The following is a 21,520-nucleotide window of genomic DNA, read 5'->3' as shown; positions in this document are numbered from 1 at the left end:
CCATAGAAATAATTACATTTGTATTCTAACAAGATCTGATAAAATAAACCTTGATACACGATTTAAAATAGACCAAAAATGAGTTAAAAGTTCTTGAATGCTCTTCTACATCATTATATCACAGCTAGAGGATAGTGATCATCAGAAGGATATGTTGAATTTCCTACCACTAAAGATATCTCTCAGGGATGTAAAAATATATTCTAGTGCACTATACATCTTTGCAATTTAAAAGCAAAATTGAAATTTATTTCAAATTTATTCATAACTACCCCAAATTGAAGCACCATTATTAAAAACATTCAAACTGTGGAAATTCTATAAAAATTAGTCTTAAACAGAACCACATAAAACTGTGCACTAATACCTTTATTAACAATATACCTCTTATATTTAAAACAAGGGACTAGTTCAGAGTCAATGCCTTTATTAGAAAAAGATGAATACTAAAACTTTCAATGACAGAGACAATCAAATCTGTAACAGAAAGTCAGAGATACTTTATTTTCACTCTAAATCCAAGGCTAGGAATAGCAGTTGTAAAAATGGAATCCCACTTAGTCTGATTCACACGAATACTAACGTTTAATCCTGTTTTCAAAGTCCAAGAGTGAAAATTTGCAATTAAACACTGAGCAAGCCACATGTTTAGGTAATATTTCTTAAAAAGTCTTAAAGAAAAAAATATGATACATGACCTAAGTTTTCAGTGGCATATATATTAACACATGTTCTGAAATCTGGTAGGTCACATGAGTCCTGAATTAATTTTTAATAATAATAATTAAAAAAAACAACTAACTGAGCTTTATACTTTTTCTATGCCACTATAGTTTTCTTTCACCTCATTTTAATGTCGGTCTTCACTTTATGCCGTTTTCAGTTTTCTTCCAAAAATCTTCGAACAGTAGTCCTATAATGCAAAATTTGGGGAAAAATATTAATTAGACAACATGTAAAAAGGCAAACTTTTATGACTAAGTGTTGGCCCAGTCACTAACTGCTAATAATATATGTATATGGAATGTCTTTGTATTCTTTTTCATTACCAAGGCATCAGTGTGGTCTTAAAGCCATGTGCCTGTGTTTACTTGCCTATGTGGGAATGGCTCACATAGACATCACAATATACTGCTGTTCTAGAAAAGGAATGCCGCCGATAAATCAACTAATTGGTACTTCCTTTCATTAGAAATGTTCTACCCCACGCCACTAGCCCAAAGAATGAATAGTTTGTAGGTTTTAAGAACTCTGATAAAGCCTGACTTTTAACAGTTCTTTAAAAACCCAAATTCATTCTGTATGGTTCATCAGCTCTTTGTATTTCACAGACTGAAAATGTCTATCCTTGCTTTCACTGCTGCTTTAGCTTATCAGCCAGTGACTATTCCTATATACCTATGGTTGAAATTCTCCTACACAGTAGGAAATATTAAACACATACCTCTTAAAGACTTGAGAATTGCATTGAATGTAACAAGGCGAATAATATGAAGTGTTTATTGTATTTAAAATTCTTTAAAGATATCTAATTCTGGGCACCACTGCATCCCTACATACAGTTGAAAAAAAATTCCATTCTGTTAACATTTGATTTATAAGTTTCACGCAATACACAAAAAACCCCTCTGTGCTTCTTGTAAAGAACAAAAAAGATACACAACAGTTAAGCGTAAAGATCACAGGCAATAGCATTCAAACATGGATGTGGGTAGAGAAAGGAGTACCTGGCATGAGTACCTGCTTAGTTTGACTGAATCCTTGATTTTTAATTTGGCTTTTCATGGGCCGCTCACAACACCAACGCTGTGTGAGGTATGGTAGTCAGCTGCAATAATTCATAAACCCTACACTTCCATCAATCCAATGCTACTGGCTCTCGAGTTACAGAACAAACTGCATTAGAATGCAAGGCAATAAAGCAAAAAACTAGAAACATCCTTGACAAAGAAATAACTAGCAGTTTAATTAAAACAAAGTAGTCCAACATGTGCCTCAGAAATATTTAAGTTTTTAAAGCAATGTCTCTGCCAATGTACCAACACAAGATGGACTTAATACCAAAAAGAAAAAAAAAAAACAGTTCAACCTTTTTATTTAAAAAAATAAAAAGAAATGACAGCAAAATCCCTAAAAAAAGGATAATTAACTTTTCAATGGCGACTATATTACAAATGTGGGCAATAATTTCCAAAGAGGCACACTAATGGGGGCACGAGTCTGCTACAAAATAGCTGAGACAAAACAATGTACCTCAAAATGTTTTGCAGGACTACACTGTCTTTTCCTTCAGAAGATGTATGTCTTCTTACTCGGCTTAGTTCCATCTTCATCTGTGCATACTTACGCTGCACTGTCAAACAGTAACAAAAAGCCCTAATCAAAGTGAGAAACAATACACTTACCTCTGTCTGATCTGAGGTCTTATCAGATCAGTTTTAATTGGACTGAGTGTCACCTTCAGATTTAATGTCTTCACTGGTCCCATTGACCTCATTCTTGGTATCACTTTCCTTTGATTCAGTGTTTGCGTCTTCACTCTGTTTTTCTCGACTACTGGACTTCACACTACTTTTTTTATCATCAGATCCCCTCTTTTCTGCCATAAAAGAAGACATTGATCATGGATGTTTAAAGTAAAATACATGACACTTTGAAAAGTGAAACAATCAAGAGATAAAAAGACAATCACTTCCTACAGACTGTAAGTGCACAGTTTGGTCAATCTATGAAAGAGATAAAATCAGTAATTTATGGAGGAATGGGGAATCAGAGAAATCAAATAGTGGGAAAATTATCAATCTAGTGATAAGCTAAAGTACAGGTAACTCCAAATCACTGCAGAAACTAAAAGTTAAGTAAGTTTTATCTAGGGTAAAAACCACCAAAAAGCAATGGGAAAGATATGGAAGACAGTACACAGAAGCTGTGTTCACACGAAGTAAACTAAGTTCAATGGGTGAAAAAAGTTGTATATTTAGTAGGAACATTTCTCAAACTATTTTTAAGTACAAAAGATTGCTTACATATCGATAGTAGAGGCCCAGTGCACAAATGCGTGCACTGGTAGGATCCCTAGTGGTGTGGGCCAAGGCCTCCCTCCCCTCCCCTGGCCAGGGCCACCCCGACTGAACTCCCGGACAACTCCCAGTTGAGGGGACAATTTGCATACTACGCTTTTATTACATAAAGGATATTTGAATATCCAAGGACAAGCCCAATGAAAGAAAGTGGATCTTAAATCTCAACCCAAGTACTGAACCATTTTATGCTTTGCTAAGAAATACAATATTTAGGCCAACTCGAGTTGTTTTGCCAAAAGGAGACATTAAGTTCAACTCAGCTGCAAATAAAGAATGAAAAAGTGAATCTCGATGTTTTTCTTGTACTGTTTTCTTTGGAATGGTGAGGCCTCAGGCTAAAGGTAAAAAGTGGTACACAGAGTAAGTACAGTCTAGCCTTTTCAGTTCCAAGTATTACCTAACGAAAGTTTTCTACAGTAAATGTTAAAGCATCCTACAAACTTCCTGGAAAAAAACCACATTCTTTCTCCTTACAAATAAGTTAAGAATAGCGGGTCTGGCAGACTAGTTCTTAAGACAGATGCTTTAAGAGCAGAACCCTTCACAGAATCTGGACAAAGGTGTTAAGACGTGACATTAGTAACTGGGAGAGGAATGGGAATGAAAACAAAATATGGTATAAGGGGCACCATCCAAAGAATGTAAGAACTGAAGATCTTATGTGTAGGAGCATGGTCAGTCCACAACACTTGCAAAGGCACAAAGCAATGTCCTAGTAGCTGACGGCAGGACTTGCTTCATGTCTGTCTGTCCACTCATGAGAACTGTGCCAGTACAGTGTGCTCTAACTGACCTTGTGGGAAAGTCCTCCCTTTGTGCCTTATGGGCTTCTCCGGTGCACAGGCAGCTTCAAGGAGGAAGAGTCGTCTTGTTGCCCCGAAGAGGACTAGTAGTCAGTCCAATAATCTGATCTTCTGCCCTATGTAAATATGGTAGATCTTAATAGTCCTAGGACATCCACGAAGTGTGGTGGATTTTAAGGCTATGGATTAAAAAAGAAACTCTCTTAACAAAGAGAGCACCCTAAATTGGTTGGTGGTAAGAAAAATGGGTTTGTGTGAGAAATCACTTTCCATTGCGAGTCAGATAAAGTGCTTCCATCACAGCACCTGGAGCAGTGAGCTCCCTCTTACTCATTAGCATCATCAATTGTTGGCTACTGCTCATATCTGGCCTCAAAGTTCAGACCTTCAGTCATTTATATACCTGGGAGTGCCTGAGTGGCAATTCAAAGCCAATAAAATCCTATCACTCTAAAAGAGGCCCCAAAGTTTAAGATAATCTATCACAGTATACTCAGCCTTACAAGATAGATCTGATGCAGTTTTCTCTGAATCAAGCCTTCTATCTTTCCTCAGTATCTCACCAGGAAAATCCCCGTTTGTCCATATTCTAAACTCAACACATCTTAGTTACTTAAAAGTTATATTGCATTCCTTGATGTCATTACAATCAGGATTATAGCTAAGCAATTCAGACATCTTTTTGCTCTACCCAGAAATTACGTAAGCACATCTGTTTTAAGCCAGTGGCTTTTATTGCTCAACTTTGATCCCAGATAGCTATGAAAGCTAGCTAACTTTTGTCCCTGAGAACCAATCCAACTATTTTAAGTAACATGAATGATATTATACCAAAGAGCTTTAGTTCTCAAAGATAAGTGATTAATTTGATCTCTGACATCAATATCTGCCTCTTAAGAGTTGACCCGTCACCCCAAAAATACATCATACAGAAAGTCTTCCAAAAATGTTGGGTGAAACTTTCTCAAAACTAACAGTTATTCCTTTGTAACCCTCTGAATCACAGAAGTAATTTCTGAACTTAAACGACAAATACTAAAAAGCTCATGGAGTTTTAAAAAGCTGTTCAAGCCAATGTATGTAAATATATTTTAAAAGACAGTGAACTGATTTCAGGAAAAATATAAGCAAAAGACAAAAAAAGTTTACTATTTGCGCTGCTAGTTCTCTAATTCACTCTAGCAAAAACCCGAGTCTGACACCCTCCAACCCAAAAATTCAGAACAAGCTAGCTCCATAAAAATTGTAAACGAGTACCACATGAAAGTCTGGAACAATAAGCTCAAACAGCAGCACACATATTACATGTGATCAAACATGGACACAGGCAGAACAGCATGGAACAAGCAGAGCCAAGAAATTAGAAACAGGCCCTCTCATTCCTAATGTCATGCAGAGCAGAACAGTTAATATAAAATAAAAGATGCTCTAAGAACCTGAAGAAAATGCAGAAAGACCTCTATGATTAAAAGAATTATCTTTCAATACAGGCTAAGTTAAAGGATGAGAATATCCTTGTGAAAACATGCCAAAGACCAAATGAGACAGTCCATTAATAGTGCACAATAAACCAAATACTAAAATGCCACAGAAAACAAAGTAGAGAGGAAACAGCATGTTTCAATAGGAAACATAGTTAAAACACATGATAAGATATTCAACTTCTGTGAACTAAGAAGTTAATTACTGTCCTAGCTGGTCTGGCGCAGTGGATAGAGCATCAGCCTGTGGACTGAAGGGTCCCAGGTTTGATTCCAGTCAAGGGCACATGCCCAGGTTCCAGGCTCGACCCCCCCGTAGGGGGCGTACAGGAAGCAGCTGATCAATGATTCTCTCTCATTGATGTTTCTATCTCTCCCTCTCTGAAATCAATAAAAATATATATTTTAAAAAGTTAATTATTAAGGTACATGAATGTTACACATGAGGACCAACGCAACAGTGTACATTTACTCTGCAAGACATATTATGGAACACTACAGCAGATTTAAAATAAAAAAAAATGCTGCCAATAACAAAGTTAATATATTAAAAACCCTGAAAGGTAATGCAACACTTAGAATAATCTAGATGATAAGACTTCAGGTTATAAATTGAATAATGTAGTTTTAATGTGTCCCAAGAAAAACCCAGGTCAACTGTAATTCTTACAAATTAGAGCAGGAGAGGGGACAATGATGCCTGTCTCCCACTGAATGGTGATCACTAATAAGTGAAAAGGAGGATAGCTTGCAAATGGAACCCTGCCATTTCAAAGAAGATTGAGGCAGCAAGAGTGTAAAAACAGTACTTAATGAGTAAAATTCTCACGTAAACTAACCTTTCTCCTTGGATTTTCTATCTTGTTCTCTGTCCCGACTTTTGCTCCTGTGCTTGTACGACTTTCGATCCCGGCTTTTTGATCTTCTTCGATCCCGACTACGAGATCTATGCTTTCTTTCTGATCTATCATGGCTTCTGCTTCTTCGGCGATCTCTACTTCTTAATTTAAAATGAAAGGAAAGCGATTTCAGCTGATATCACAAGGAGAAAAATTATAAACCACTGAATAAATACAAGATTAAACTAAATTTCCCCTTAAAAGGCAAATGAATATAATTTACTAAACCCATTTACACTAGAAATCTTAATTGAAAATCTAACTTCAATTTTTCAAATAGTGCTAAGATAGTTATCATGCTCTTTGACCCCTCTTCTTTAATCACAACTCTAATTTTAAAAATTTCATATTTTTGTGTTTTTAAAGAATTAGTTACATGTTTTAGTTCTTAATTATGCTTGATGCGGTACAAAGCAAAAGTAGATCATCTTACCTAAAAAAACTTACGATTTAAATGTTTTCTCAGGACACTGAGAAGAGAAACATTTAAAAGACCGCTAGTAATCCTAAGTAGGATTGCCTCAAACCTCCCCATACTGATGGGAATTGCCAAGAATTTGTCTCGAAGATGGATTAAGTTTACTGATTCAACTTTCATAATCCATCCTCGTGCTTAACGATACTGAAAACCAGCCCAAGTACCAAGGAATAACACTGGTAATTATTACTGTTTTTCCTAGTCCACGCACAGTGCACCAGGCACTGTCTCACGTGTTCTACAAACCTGCTTCGCCTTCTTTCTCTACTTCGCGATCTTTTGTGGTCCCGAGACCTGCTGCATCTTCGGTCAGAAGTTCGGCTTGAGTGGCGACTTCGTGAACGACTTCTCTTTCTTCTCTCCCTGTCTCGAGCCCTCTCTTTCTCTCTCTCTTCCTCTTCTCTTCGTCTTTTCCTTTCTCTTTCTTCCCTTTCTCTCTCCCGCTCTTTTTCTCTTTCTTCTCGTTCTTGCTTCTCTTTTTTTAAACGCTCATCACGATCAGGTTCTTCAGTTCTTTTTCTTAATTTTTCCTAAGGAAATAAATACTTTTAGAGCTATAACCTTTAAAGACATTGTCAAACAATGGTAACTTAACATGGAACATTTGTAAACCAACTTAGAAAATTACAGGAAATTCCAACACCACATACATACACGAGATACCATTACATGACTAAATTCTTAGAAAAATTCTTTCCCCCAATTTCATGGGGTGCAAAAATAGTTTTCTAATCTAACTGATTAAGCAAAATTTTATAGGGATTATCACTGCCTCAAACACCACACTAACAAAATATCACCAAGAAGTTTACATAATCAATCTTTAGCCATAATAAAATATAGTGTTAGCTATTGCTAAAACATATGTTTAAAAGAAACTTACCTTTAATTCTTCTACAGTCGTTTTAATTTTGGCATAGCCCATGTGCTGTTTTCCCATTAAATGGTCATCTACCCGGGACTGGGCATCTCCTACTATCAAAAAGGCTCCACACACTTCACACACTTCCATTTGTTTTTCTTGGGCAGCAAAACTTTCAATTGTCTAAAACGACAAATCAGTTATAAGAATGTCTGAGGAAGAGAAAACAAACCCCAAAAGAATACTTAACATTTAGCACAGACTTTCACTTTTGTGAACTGCCATTTCCCATTTCCCTCGGCCATAATGCCGAGCAGCAGCTGCTGTACTTTGAGAGGGGAAGGGTGACAATAGAAACCACTCTTCATCTCATCCAGGCAATGCCGAGTCCTCACTGCTCAACTGTAACCATTGAATTACCTGCACTATCTTTGAAAAAGTTAATCTTTTTAAAAAGCTACCTATTTTATACTCTGTAAGTTCATTTTTTGCTTAGGTGTAATAGGCTAGAGGTGTCACCTCCATACTAAAAATGTTTTCCAAAATCATTAAGGTACTAACTGAACATAATCTGAACATATCCTAGTCAGCAGTTGGGAACCAATTATAATCTACAATCAATATCCACGAATAAAAAAATAAATTAAAAAAAAGAAAGGAAAAAAAAATACCCATGAATACATATTCTCTAAGACAGTTTATTAAAAGCTGAAGATCCCTTCAGAGTATACCAATATTCAAGATTACTAGGTACTGAGTAAAAAACACAAACAACAACAAAAACCACAAATAAGATAGTTCCAGTTTGCCCCATCTTCATTAACACTTGGAATTGTCAGTCTTTTTTATTTTAGCTATTCTGATAGGTGTACAATAATCCCAAGAGTACACATGATGATATAAGACACCAGTTGGCAAGCCAGCAGCTAGAGGTAAATAAAGTTTTATTGGATAGGAAGCCTCACCAATTTCTTTATGTATTGTCTAAAGCTGCTTTCCTAAAGGCACAGGTAGGCAGCTGCCTCAGGACAGCGTGGCTTGCAAATCTAAAATATTCACTATGCAACCCTTTTTAAAAAATATATATATATATATTTTATTGATTTCAGAGAGGGGAAAGGGAGAGAGAAACATCAATGATGAGAATCATTGACTGGCTGCCTCCTGCATGCCCCCTACTGGGGATCAAGCCTGCAACCCAGGCATGTGCCCGTAGCCGGAATCCAACCTGGGACCCTTCAGTCTGCAGGCTGATGTTCCATCCACTGAGCCAAACCAGCTAGGGCTATGCAGCCCTTTGTGATAAAAGTTTGCTGATTCTTGATGTAGAACACTAGAAAGTTGTTTACAGAGGGTCTCAAAAATAGTTCTAGTAATTCACAGCAAACAGCCTGGGTAAATCAAAATGAGGTTGCTACTCACCGATGTTGTGGACCTAAGTAATTCTCTCTCTTCTTTTAACTGTTCAACTAATTTCATCATTCCCTGGGCTTCTTCTACTTTTCCTTCAGATCCTAATTCTTCAATCTAGGGAGGGGATTAAAACAAACACATTCAAGCTCCTTTCTAACGAAATCATCCAAATATCTCCCCTCTCCCCACGCTTCATTAGCATGGTTGTTTGGGTCTTTCTGTTTTTGTTCACTGAAGCTTCCGTGTTTAATTCACCCTTTTGATTTTTGTATAGCATTAAGGAAGTATACTTGACATATAATAAGCTACTTATTTTAAAGTGCACAATGTGGTAAGTTTTGACACACATGAAACCAATACCGTCATCTAATGAAAACATCCACCACCCCAATAGATTTCATTATGCTTCTGTAGTATCTCCTCCCCAAGCAACCACTAATTTGCTTTCTTTCACTATTGATTATTTGCATTTTGTAAAATTTTATGTAAGTGAAACTATGCACCCTGGGGGGGGGGGTGGGGGTGGGGTGGTGGCGGCTGTGGCCTGGCTTCTTTCACTCAGCCTAATTACCTTAAAATTCATCATACTGTTACATGTAATCTACCTATATAAAATCCTAATATGCAAATTGAATGGCAGAAAGACCGATTGCTATGACATGCACTGACCACCGGGGGGTAGAGACTTAACACAGGAGCTTCCCCCTGCCAACAGGCCCCAACCAAGGGGTCTTCAAACTACGGCCCACGGGCCACATGCAGCCCCCAGGGGAGTCTGATCCTGCCCGCCAGGTTTTTTGGGCAGTGAGCGCAGCCAAGGTGTTACAGTAGGAATTAGTAGTTCATATAGTCCGGCCCTCCAGCTATCTGAGGAACCGTGATCTGGCCCCCACTTTAAAAAGTTTGAGGACCCCTGCCCCAACCAATGGTGGTGGCAGCAGGGAGTGGGAATGGCGAGCAGGCGACACCATGGCCAGCTAAGGTGGTGCAAGCAAGAGGCCCCAATCACCCCACCAGTGGTCACACAGATGGGCCCTGATCGCCAGCCAGGCCTAGAGACCCTACCCATCCACAAATTTTCATGCACTGAGCCTCTAGTTCCTTTATATTATTACCAAATAGTATTCCATTGCATGGATACATCATAATTTATTTATCCATTCACCTGTTGATAGACATTTTAGTTGGGGTTTTGGTGTGTTTTTTTTGCCTACTATGAATAAAGTTGCTATACACATTGATACATTGGTATATAGCTCTTTGTGTAAACATGTTTTAATTTCTCTTGGATAAATATCTAGTAGGGAAATGGCTCATGGTATCTCCTTTACCTTAAGAAATATATAAAACTCTTCTACAGAGTGGTTGTACCATTTATATTCCACCAGCAGTGTACTATAGTTGCAGGTTGCCCACATCTTCACTAACACCAGATATGGTCAGTCTTTTTAATTTTAGCTATTCTAAGAGGTGTACAAGTATCTTGTAGTTTTAATTTGTATTTTCCTAAGGATATTGAGCACCTTTACACATATTTATTTGCCATCTTCCTATCTTCTTTGGTTAAATGTTTATTCCAAGTATTTCCTGACACTTAATGTACACAGTTCTTACCTGTTGCAGGAGTACATCAATTTTATCTGTTAGAACCTGAATTTTTTCTTCGTTTTTGCCTGTTGGGCCAGCTGCCTATTGAAAATAATAAAATGTATTAGCAAATATTAAAGAACAAAAATATATATTCAAATTCTCACATATTATTTGTATTTAATAATTAAAATGCTGAATCACAATAGTAACTGTTATCTTCAATTCCTGTTAGTCAATTACATAGTCAGTTACTGATATTTAAGAGAAAAATCTTATGATTAGCAAAATCAGTAATACACCTATAATATTAAAAGAGTAATATGCTAATTAGACCAGACGTCCTTCCTGACCAAGAAGAGCCAAAGGGAAGCCAGTCCCACTCCTGGGTGCCGGCGGGCGGCCAGAGGAGGGAAGCCCAGGTCCCGGCAGCCAGAGGAAGGAAGGCCTACTCTTGCATGGATTTTCATGCATCAAGCCTCTAGTTTACTAATGAAGATTGAAAAAATGCCTTTCAAATAAGTTTTCTGTCATTCTAAAACAGTGGTTCTCAACCTTTTTAATGCCGAGACCGTATAATACAGTTCCTCATGTTGTGGTGACCCCCAACATGAGGAACTGTATTAAAGGGTTGTGGCATTAGAAAGGTTGAGAACCACTGTTCTAAAAGAACACAGAGTAATGAATGAACATGAACACAAGTTTCAATACTAGAAAGTTCTCCAGGAAACAAAGACACTTTACAAAAACTGTAAATTAATTTATACTCACCCCAGAGGACTGCTGGTTTTGAGATAATGCCAAACGAGCATGGCCTCGTCTAATTCTACGTTCTACTTCTGCAAGTAAGCTCTGTAAGTATCGAAGAAAATCTCTCTCATAGCCGACTTTCATGAAACGAGAACTCTTTTCATACCTGATAAAAACGAAAATAAACAAACATTAAATTTTTTCCATATCTCTATTATTACAACTCACATATTCTACTTTAACAAGTCCCATAGTTGCATTTAGTCTAAAAGTAAACTAGGGCCAAAACCGGTTTGGCTCAGTGGTAGAGCGTGGGTCTGCGGACTGAAAGGTCCCAGGTTTGATTCTGGTCAAGGGCATGTACCTTGGTTGCGGGCTCATCCCCAGTAGGGGGTGTGCTAGAGGTAGCTGATCGATGTTTCTCTCTCATCGACGTTTCTAGCTCTCTATCTCTCTCCCTTCCTCTCTGAAAAAAAATCAATAAAAATATATTTTAAAAAAATAAAAAATAAAAGTAAACTAGGTATTTAAGAAGAGATTTTCTAGTTGGCCCTCCCTCCTGGTAAAGGGAAGGTAATATTTAACATTATGTTTGGTTAAGAGAATAGGTTTTACAATCAGGCAAATCTAGGTGCTTCAATACCAGCTCTTCTACTATATTTTATCTGTGACCTGGACAAGTCTCATTTATAAAACCAGGGTGTCAATAAGCAGCTGTGACGTTTCATTATTGAAAGCTATGACTTTCTACCACCCCTTCCCCCCAACTAATGAATAGGACGGACCTCTATCAGGCATTCATTTCACACTATTTCCAATTGTTTCTTCAATCCTTTTCCTCTTTAAACCAACAATGACTGGGAGGAAGGGAGATGGGGGAATGATCCCCCCTCCCCCCCAAAAAAGTAACTTACTGTTTTCGTAAATTTTCATCATGAATTTTTTCACATGGACCTGAAGGGGGAAAAAAGAGAAGCATTGGTGACCTTACCAACTTTTCCTCTTCCAAAAATAAAAAGACGTTCCTTCTTCAGAAAAAGGGGAAAAAGATTCATTTTATCATTTGAGTAGTTTGTAGGGACCTAAATCGAGCATACCAAATCATGAAGCAACATGCCCAAATAAGCACATGAACACTGTTTTCCTTAGTCTTAAGAGATCAGTATAATGGAGAGCAACTACATGTTAAGAAAGGAGAGAGTGGGAGGAAAGAGAATTGTTCCGTACTGCCACCCAAGAAAAAACTCTGATGAGGGTGGACTACTGGTCAGAATCACCACTGACATCTTGTTAATTTTGAATATTTGTACATGTAGTCAAACAATACAAGACTGGCACCCTACTCTCATCCCTTCCCACCTCTAAAAGGCTACTAATTTTAACTGTTAGTCATTTCTTCTGGATATTTATAAAGTATTGTTTCTTCTGGATATTTATAAAGTATCCATATAGTCATAAATTCTATGCTTATTTTAGGTGATTTATTTTCGGCATCAAAATTTTAGATTAAATAACTATTCAGTATTTATACTTTGACTATGTAAGTACTATTAACGGCTGAGCCAACAAAAGATGCGTTATACTGACATTGAATACACTTCATACTTTGTTGCAATTCATTTGTTTAGTTTCCTATTTACTTCCAAATTCTTCTCAAACACTTTATCTCAGCAACAGAAAACTATCTCAACAATAACTTCCCTCAAGACTCAAAACACATCAGAAAATCAGCTTCCATTTCTTCCACGAATTTTCTGTACTCTTCAATATGGGCTGCTTATTTTCTAAGCTCACTAAGAGAGTTGTCATCCTAAGAAGTTCCTTTTCTGTTCTGTATTGAATACGGTGTACTGGATCTCGTTTTTCTCCTTGGCTTATGCCCTTGTGTCGGAAGAGTTTCCAGGGAAAAGGTTCAGGGGAGATACATTTGTTGAGACCTTGCATTTCTGAAAAAAGAAAATCTCTTTACACCCTCACACTTTCACCTTTGGCCATAAAGCCAGCCTAGATAAAAATACTTTTCAGTCAGAATCCTCAGGACGTTTCTCCAATGTCTTCAGGCTTCCAGTGCTGTTACTGACAAACCTCAAGCCAGCCTGATTCACCATCTTGTGTGCCCCACCTCCAACGTGTTCTGAAATTTCACAATGGTGTGTCTTCTTGGTATGGATCTTTTCCCCTCACGTGCTGAGTACATGAAGGCCACATTCAATCTAGAGACTAACATCCTTCAGTATTGCAAAATTTAAAAGCTTTCTCTACCTAGCCTCTTCTTTCAGCTATTAAGAGAGCTGGGCTATTATTTTAAATCTTTTCTGTCTGATTACCCAACAATCCAGCAAATTTTCTTGATTTTCCACCGATTTCATCAATTCTAATTTCAAGAGCTCTTTGGTTTTTCAAAAGTTTCATTTTTATATAGAATCCTATTCTTCCTGATATCTTCTAATTTCTCTGACACTAAATTTAGTTAAAACTTTTAAGTTTTCTTCTGTTCCTTATCTCTAACTCCACTAAAATCTTTTTTTTACTATTATTTTTGGTAAATCTTTCATGTTGAAGGTTTTCTTCAATGTCTGACTGGTGTCCTTGTCTGGAAAACACTTCCAACATCAGACTGGAAGTTGGTTTGCACAGACAGGGTTTGTCAACTAACAGGAGTTTTACCCACTGGAAAATCAGGCATCAAGACTTTCTTTTAGAAAGACTCCCCAAGGATCAGTACCTGTAGGTCACTTCTCTGGAACTGTTCACTTTCTCTAAAGAATCCTCTTCTCTTCTGCCTGGGGAAAAACATCTGGCTGTTTTCTTCTAGGAACAGGGCAGAGGAGGGAATGGGAAAACCCCACTATTAAGAATATAGACTCAGTTAATCTCTCAGTCTTCAATTTTACTCTTTACTGCCCTGTGCCATCTATGTCTGGAGTCCCAATATCTAGCCTCTTCCAGCCCTAATGTGCTCCTAATGCTATAGGGCAAGCATTGTGCTTAGTGAACTCCTCTTGTATGGCTCTAACACAATACTAGTTATGTACAATCCTTGGGATAATTTTATTTTTAATCTTGTGGTCCAGTTGAACTAGTCTCTTGAATTTCTCCAGAACGTAACCCTCAGGAATGAGAGAGGAAGATTCACCATATGCACAGGTTTTAAGAGCTGGATCACCTAGGCTAGTGGTCCTCCCAGAGGGGGATTACAGCCGTCTCCTCCAGGACATTTGGCAGTGCCTGGAGACATTTTGGTTGTCACAATTGGGGGGTGCTATTGGCAGCTAGAGGCTAGGGATGATGCTAAACATCCCACAAAACACAGGACAGACCCCTAAAACAAGAAAATTACTCAGTTCAAAACGTCAAATGTCAAGGTGGAAAAACCCTTAACTAGACTTTCCTTTTTAGTCCCATAACTCAACTCTGCCTTCTATGGTACCTGGTGCCTCCAGATCCTGAGCCTGTCCACAGTTTTGCTGATCAAACACACATTTTGGTTTAATATCCCCTTTTGTAGGCTAAATTTTAGGGTACAGGTTTCTCTGCTCTGTTGAGTTTGTAGCTACTCTTCCATCCACTTTGTCATCTTCCAAAAATTTGTTGACATCTCTAATGTTATCTCCTCTTCTATTTATACCATTTTTGTTTTAAAAATTTCATTTTAGTGGATAGGATTCAGGAGGGAATGTAAACAAACATATGTATAATTAACTAAAGTGACATTTATTAATATATTCAAAAGTCTAAGCCAGGAAAGAAATTTCTTTATCAACAATCCTTTAAGAGAAAACTTTTCATAATGGTAAAATGCCTTTTTAAATCATAAATTTGATTAAAAGTTACATAGAAAATTCACTTACCAAGATCTGAACGAGTATTTGTGAACAATTCCGCAGGACAAAAACCACAGAGATAATATTTACAAACCTAGTAAAGAAAAACAAAGGTGCTTAACTTTAAAAAAAAAATTTCAGTTTTATTTTATTTTTTTAGAATTTTTAAAAATATATTTTATTGATATTTTACAGAGAGGAAGGGAGAGAGAGCTAGAAACGTCGATGAGAGAGAAACATCGACCAGCTGCCTCTTGCACACCCCCTACCAGGGATGTGCCCGCAACCAAGGTACATGCCCTTGACAGGAATCGAACCTGGGACCTTTCAGTCCGTAGACCGACACTCTACCACTGAGCCAAACCCGTTTCAGCAAAAAAAATTTCAGTTTTAAAACTATATAGGAAAAGGTGCCAAATAACTGTTTTCTCAATTCTGGATCTTTATCTTTCAACCAAGTTAAGTGTAAGAACAATTTCATTTATTAGACCATTATTAGTTAGGTCACATGTGTCAAACACAAGGCCCGCGGGCCAAATCCAGCCCGCCAGGCCTTGCAATGTGGCCCGCACCGCGCTGTCATCACTGCACTCCGCTGTCAGTTTATGACATTGTCAGTTTATGACTGTTCAGTAAACCATTCGGTCCACGATTTAGGCTGGATTTTAGATTTTGGCCCCTTCTCTGATTGAGTTCGACACCCCTAAGTTAGGTGATTAGTGGCTTCTGGACTCCTGCATTTCATTGAGGTATGTAAGACTAAGGAAGAGATACCATCTTTTAAAATCACTAATCACTCCCCCTCATTAGCAACAATAAATATGGGAAGATATCCAGAAAAAAAGAAATATTTATTTTTTATATTAAAAAACCCCACCAAAACACCCTACATTGTTCTTATTGTTCTAACATTGTTAAAGACCAGAACCAATTTACAGAACCAAGTCATAATAAACATAACATCCAATTTCTGTTTTTGATACTCTACTTCCATTTTAAATTTATCATGTTGGCAACAGTTAACCTATTATTTTGAAACTGTCCCATATACATTTTTTTATTTAAAAATCAGGAATACCTGGAAATTTTACTGATGGGGTAAAAAAAAAGAATACCTGTCATTCCGTAATCTCACTTCCACCACAGTTGTGGTGCAATTGTGGTACCAAAAGAATTTTTAAGACACGCAATACCCAAATTTAGTCAGGGGCATTGACCTCTTTTCCCTTAGATTGTTAAATTAAAAAAAAAAAAAAAAAAAAAATGACAACAACCAACACAACAATAGCAGTGTGGTGTGAATAATTATACTTTTCTTTTGGTCACAGCTACAAAAAAACACATATTTTTGGTGTATCAGAGAATATAATTAGTCTGTGTGTGCCATGAGATGAAAAAGGTTGAAAATTAGATCGCCCTTCCCAAATACCCCAGGCGGGGTGAGGTGCACCTTTCACTTGCGCTTTTCTCACTGTGGCACTTACCACATTGTGTTATGGAGGCGCATTTACTCCTTCTATCTGCCACCAGACTGGTGTTCTCTCAGGCCAAGTGCTGTATCTATACTATGCTACACTACTGTAGCTTAAGAGCAATACACTTTTGTTGAATAAACGAATGCAGGAATTTCCCCAACTTACAAATAATAAATGACGAGAAAATAAAGCATAATTCATAAAATAAGGAACCACTCCATTACTAACTTAAGCTACTTTCTCCCCTTGTGAAGAAATCAAGTCTAATGATACAGTCCATACCCACACTTTCCCTAAAGCAATCAATCAAATACCTTAACATTTTCAGTATCAAAATAGTATTGTCCCTTTTTTTAGTCTGTATTTTGGAAATACATAATGATATCATTAAGGTTCATGTGATGAATTCTTCAAAATAATGGAAGGGGCAGAGAATACAGAGGAGATAACATTGGCCATGTGTTGATAATGTCATATTGGGTATGGGTACATAGAAGCTCATACTATTCACCCTACTCCTTACCTATGTTTTGAGGAGAAAAACCAAGCAGCAGTTAAGAACACATGTTAACAAACAGACTGCTGGCAATTCCAAGACCAACACTTACCTACCATGCATAGAGTAAGGCAGGAAATGCCTGCATTTCTGACAGAAGAACATTTTGGTGACTCTAGTAAAAAACTTAAAAGTTCACAAGTAAAAACGTGGACAGAAGTCTTAACTGCTTTTTTCTTTTCTAAGTAACTTCCAAAGTTGATGACAATGTCTGTTAACGTTTTGAAGATTTTAGAAAAGAACATTCAATTCCCCCCCCCCCTTAAAAATGTTTTAGAAAGAGGGGCAGAGAAACATTGATTTGTAGTTCCACTTAATTATGCATTCATTGGTTACTTCTTGTATGTGCCCTGACTGAGATCGAACCCCCAACCTCTGCATGTCAGGATGATGCTCTAACCAACTGAGCGACCTGGCCAGGGCTCACTTCCCTTTTTAAATAAACTTCCACAGCCGGACCGGTTTGGTTCAGTGGATAGAGCATCGGCCTGCAGAATGAAAGGTTCCGGGTTCGATTCCGGTCAAGGGCATGTACCTTGGTTGCGGGCACATCCCCAGTAGGGGGTATGCAGGAGGCAGCTGATCGATGATTCTCTCTCATCGATGTTTCTAACTCTCTCTCTCTCTCTTCCTCTCTGAAAAATCAATAAAGTATATTTTAAAAAATAAATAAATAAACTTCCACAGAACAGAGGGCACACCTTAATTTGACAATGATAAAAGGAATCTCATTTTAGGTATAATTAGAATCAGAGTTAAGTCAACAGTTACAAAATTTCACGTTTGGGTTGAGATCTATAATGTAACAATCTCACTTTGAACTACTAAATTCTTATTCTGATAACAACAAGGCTTCTAATGCTTTCTCTGGCAAACACTGAAATCTTCTTATGTGAACACGAACTGAAAGTTGCTCTCACTAGGCAGTTAAAATCATATGTTTTCCTCATTACTGCGGTTGGCTAAGATTAACAAAACTGTTTAACGCAAAATACAATCTCAAGGAATAAAATATTAGCAAACGAGGCAAAAAAATGTGTGTCAATGAATCCTTGGAACAATATTAAGGCTGATTTCACTCCAGCTGAAAACTTTCTCTCAAATCCAAAGCAATCTGCAAAGAAGTTGGAAACGCCTGTTAAGTACTAAAGGCCCTTCCCAAGACTCCCATTTTGATAGTGGTAAAATATACATCATCACAAATGAATGAAAGGTCGATAATTTGTATCACAGATGCATCTGATACTTGAAAACCAGCTTTCCCAAGTTCTGCTCACAAAGAACCCAGGACTAAGAGGTGGGTTAGGAAGCAGTAGAATGCTTCAGAGGCCATTATAAAATACGCAGATTTCTGGAGTCTTCCCCCAGACACGCATAATTAGAAGGATGACAGGGTGAGATGCAGAAATCCACATTTAAAACAAATTATACAGGTCCAATATAGACATCTAGGAACTACTTTTAATAATAAGATAAAGCCCTGGCCGGTTAAGAGCAACGTCCTGATAAACCAAGGTTGCAGGTTCGATCCCTGGTCAGAGCACATACAATAAACAGCCAGTGAATGCATAAATAAACAGAACAACAAAGTGATGTCGTCTCTCCCCTCACCCCTTTCTCTCAAATCAATAAACTTTTTTAAAACTAAAAAACAAAACAAAAAATAAAAACCCACTAAGGTAAAAGTCATTTCAATCATTAAACAAAAAAACCCTCATCCAGCCGAGATTGCTTTCCCCAACTAGTGCAAAATTTGCAAAGAAAAATTTTCAATTAGAATAGGAATGGAAATGGAAAAATATTTTGAGCCGAGACCGGTTTGGCTCAGTGGATAAAGCGTCAGCCTGCGGACTGAAAGGTCCCGGGTTCAATTCTGGTCAAGGGCATGTACCTTGGTTGCGGGCACATCCCCAGTAGGGGGTGTGCAGGAGGCAGCTGGTCGATGTTTCTCTCTCATCAACGTTTCTAACTCTCTATTCCTCTCAATTCCTCTCTGTGTAAAATCAATAAAATATATATTAAAAAAAAAAGAAAAATATTTTGAAATACCAGTAATGGTGAAACCCTTACATTTTTAAATGCAAGAGTTACCCATTACTCCAATAGCACTAACAGCCAGTATAAAATAGCCAAATGACCCGGAAGTGATGCCACCAACTTCCGCAGCTTTATTATCGCCTACAGTAATTGACTGATTGAGAAGGGGCCATGTGCTTTGTTCCTGGTCAATGCCAACCTTTCCCCTGCAGTCCTGAATCTGAAATACTAGTAACTGACTTGTTCAAATCCCTGAATCTGGAATGAAGTGCAATCTGTCATTAAAGTCATAAAATATTTTGGTGACAAATACCGAAAGTTTAAATCAGCGAGATGCACTAAAACTGAAAATGAAGCAGATTTATTACAGCTGGGATGACATAAAACCTAAACTGCTATTCTGAGCGCCTCACTACTAATGTTATAAACCTGTAACAAACAAACCTGTAACATACAATGCAACGTGGGAATAAATACCACCACAGAAACAGTGGGAATAAATACCACCACAGAAACAAAGTTTCTGCACAACACTGTTCAAAAAACCAAGGAGGTACAGGCAGAGGCTGCTCCAGTCCACAGAGGCAATCAAAAGCAATTTTTCCTTTGATTCAAAATTGCTAATTGTCTTTTTTGTACATCAACTAAATCATAATGCCCTTTTTGGGGGGAAAGCTTAGATGGCAAGATTACCGAGTTAAGTGGTAAAAGGAAAAGTTACTTCACTGTGAATAAGAAATGCCTACAAACAACAAAATTACTGGCTCCTATTTAGACAAGGGGAAAACCCCCAAAATATTAAAAACCTACAAACCTTCTAAAGCTTCACTTCTCTTGACGTCAATGCTAAATATGTGAATCTGACCCCACACAATGAGTTCTACCATAACACCTCACACTTTGGAATCGGGTACATCCCTGTCCTTTAATCACACACTTATTTTGCAAAGTACCTGAAAGGACTCAGGTAGCACTAACTGGTTTTCACGCATTGCAAAAGGGATTTTACTCTGACCAAAGCCTGTGTTTAATAAGTAAGCAGCTAACTTAAAAAAAAAAAATTTTTTTTGTTTAACCACTCCTTCATGTTTTGATTAGCAACTGCCTTTAAATGACCATGTTGTTTGATTATAACTGCAAGGCAAGGAAAGTTAAAATCCTACATCTGTTCTTCAGGTAAGGCTTAAAATAACCGTTATGTTCCATGTTAAAAAACAAAAAACAAAAAAACACCTGAAATACATTATGGTGTTTTCAGAGAACCAACTGCACAGAATCGTGAGCAGGATCACAAAGATTTGGTTTCGCCACTTAACTTGAGCCTCTCCAGTCTCATCTGCGAAGCTGGGGTTATAACATTGACCCTTACTCGTAAGGTTAAGAGAACCAAGTGGGTTTTCTGTGAAAGGAAGAGCCCTGACAAGCGCTCACTGGGACATACTGCCATCAAACAACATTTGCAAACAAATATTTACAAATACGGTGAACCTTACCAAGTGATGACCTCTTTTAAAAGATTCATTTCCCCAAATAAGCCTCCATTCAGAAACTGGACCGTTACTGAAATAATACACTACTCCTTTACCACTAATCCTGGCCACAAATGTCGGTCTAACGACGCCGCTCGGCCCAAATAACGGAAGAATGTGTCCTTTCCCCTATTCCATTGTGAAATGAAGGTTCTGGAGCCTCTGATATAATAGTAACTCCTTCCCTGCGTCCCCCTGCCTCATTAAGGCCCTTTTCATTTCTTCCAAGGGTCCTCCTCTCCGCTTCCTCGATACCAAAACAAAAACAAATCATCCCTTATCCCCGGGCCCGGCGGACTCCTCCCTCCGGGGCCACGCTCTCGGCTCCCGCCGGCCAAGGGGCTCAGACACCGACAGCGTCGCGGTCCCGGCCCCCGCCCTGAGTCGAGCCGCGGGCCCGGCGGGCCCCAGCCCGCGCCCCGCCGCTCCCCTCCCCCTCGGCGCCCGGGCACAGGCCAAGGCCCGCGGGACTTACGCTCTCGTGGTCCCACCGCACGTTGCTGCGCTTCTCATCCGGGGCCAGGTTTCGGTCCCGGCCCATTAACTCATCCAACAACTGCGCGGCCGAAATCATGGTGCTTCCCTCGAGCGGCTGCTCCCGCCAGCCCGGCACCCACAGAAGAAAGCGCCGGCGACACCACCGTCGCCAACCTCTCCGGCCGGCACGCTGGCCGAAAAAAGCCTCCTCCAAATAGAAGCCGATAAGACAAAATGGCCGCCGCGCGGGCGCTTTCCCAGCGTGC

The 21,520-nt window shown here is 38.4% G+C and overlaps 1 protein-coding gene across 7 annotated transcripts; it reads right to left on the bottom strand.

Moving 5' to 3' along the window:
• Positions 1–480: 480 nt before the first annotated feature.
• LUC7L3 (LUC7 like 3 pre-mRNA splicing factor) lies at positions 481–21,520 on the bottom strand. Of its 7 annotated transcripts, none has more exons than XR_014793104.1 (12): positions 21,253–21,518; positions 15,208–15,274; positions 12,271–12,310; positions 11,378–11,522; positions 10,634–10,708; positions 9,029–9,133; positions 7,628–7,789; positions 6,991–7,274; positions 6,207–6,367; positions 3,877–4,002; positions 2,406–2,599; positions 481–913 (listed from the first exon to the last, which is right to left on the bottom strand). XR_014793104.1 is itself a non-coding variant. In XM_084863526.1 (12 exons), the coding sequence occupies exons 5-12, from the start codon at positions 11,498–11,500 to the stop codon at positions 2,169–2,171; spliced, it is 1,236 nt and encodes a 411-aa protein (XP_084719652.1). In that variant the 5' UTR covers positions 11,501–11,522; positions 12,271–12,310; positions 14,082–14,167; positions 15,208–15,274; positions 21,253–21,520; the 3' UTR covers positions 481–2,168. The 7 variants fall into 7 exon arrangements, 6 of the variants coding, with proteins under 6 accessions (XP_084719652.1, XP_084719649.1, XP_084719650.1 ...); XM_084863526.1 differs by lacking the exon at positions 3,877–4,002 and adding an exon at positions 14,082–14,167 and having other exon boundaries at positions 481–2,353; positions 2,459–2,599; positions 21,253–21,520; XM_084863523.1 differs by lacking the exon at positions 3,877–4,002 and adding an exon at positions 2,254–2,353 and having other exon boundaries at positions 2,459–2,599.

The sequence above is a fragment of the Pipistrellus hanaki genome (genome assembly GCF_964339955.1).
Source record: "Pipistrellus hanaki genome assembly, chromosome: 16".
Classification (NCBI taxonomy): Eukaryota; Metazoa; Chordata; class Mammalia; order Chiroptera; family Vespertilionidae; genus Pipistrellus; species Pipistrellus hanaki.
This window is presented reverse-complemented; position numbering and strand designations above follow the sequence as displayed.

Bases quoted from the DNA above. Each gene is read 5' to 3' on its own strand.
- LUC7L3 (XM_084863521.1), bottom strand. From the start codon at position 21,351: ATGATTTCGGCCGCGCAGTTGTTGGATGAGTTAATGGGCCGGGACCGA. The intron at 7,275-7,627 runs GTAAGTTTCTTT...TTATTTCCTTAG, and splicing joins CGACTGTAGAAGAATTAAAG to GAAAAATTAAGAAAAAGAAC. The intron at 2,600-6,206 runs GTTAGTTTACGT...CTTTTATGGCAG, and splicing joins TAGAAAATCCAAGGAGAAAG to AAAAGAGGGGATCTGATGAT.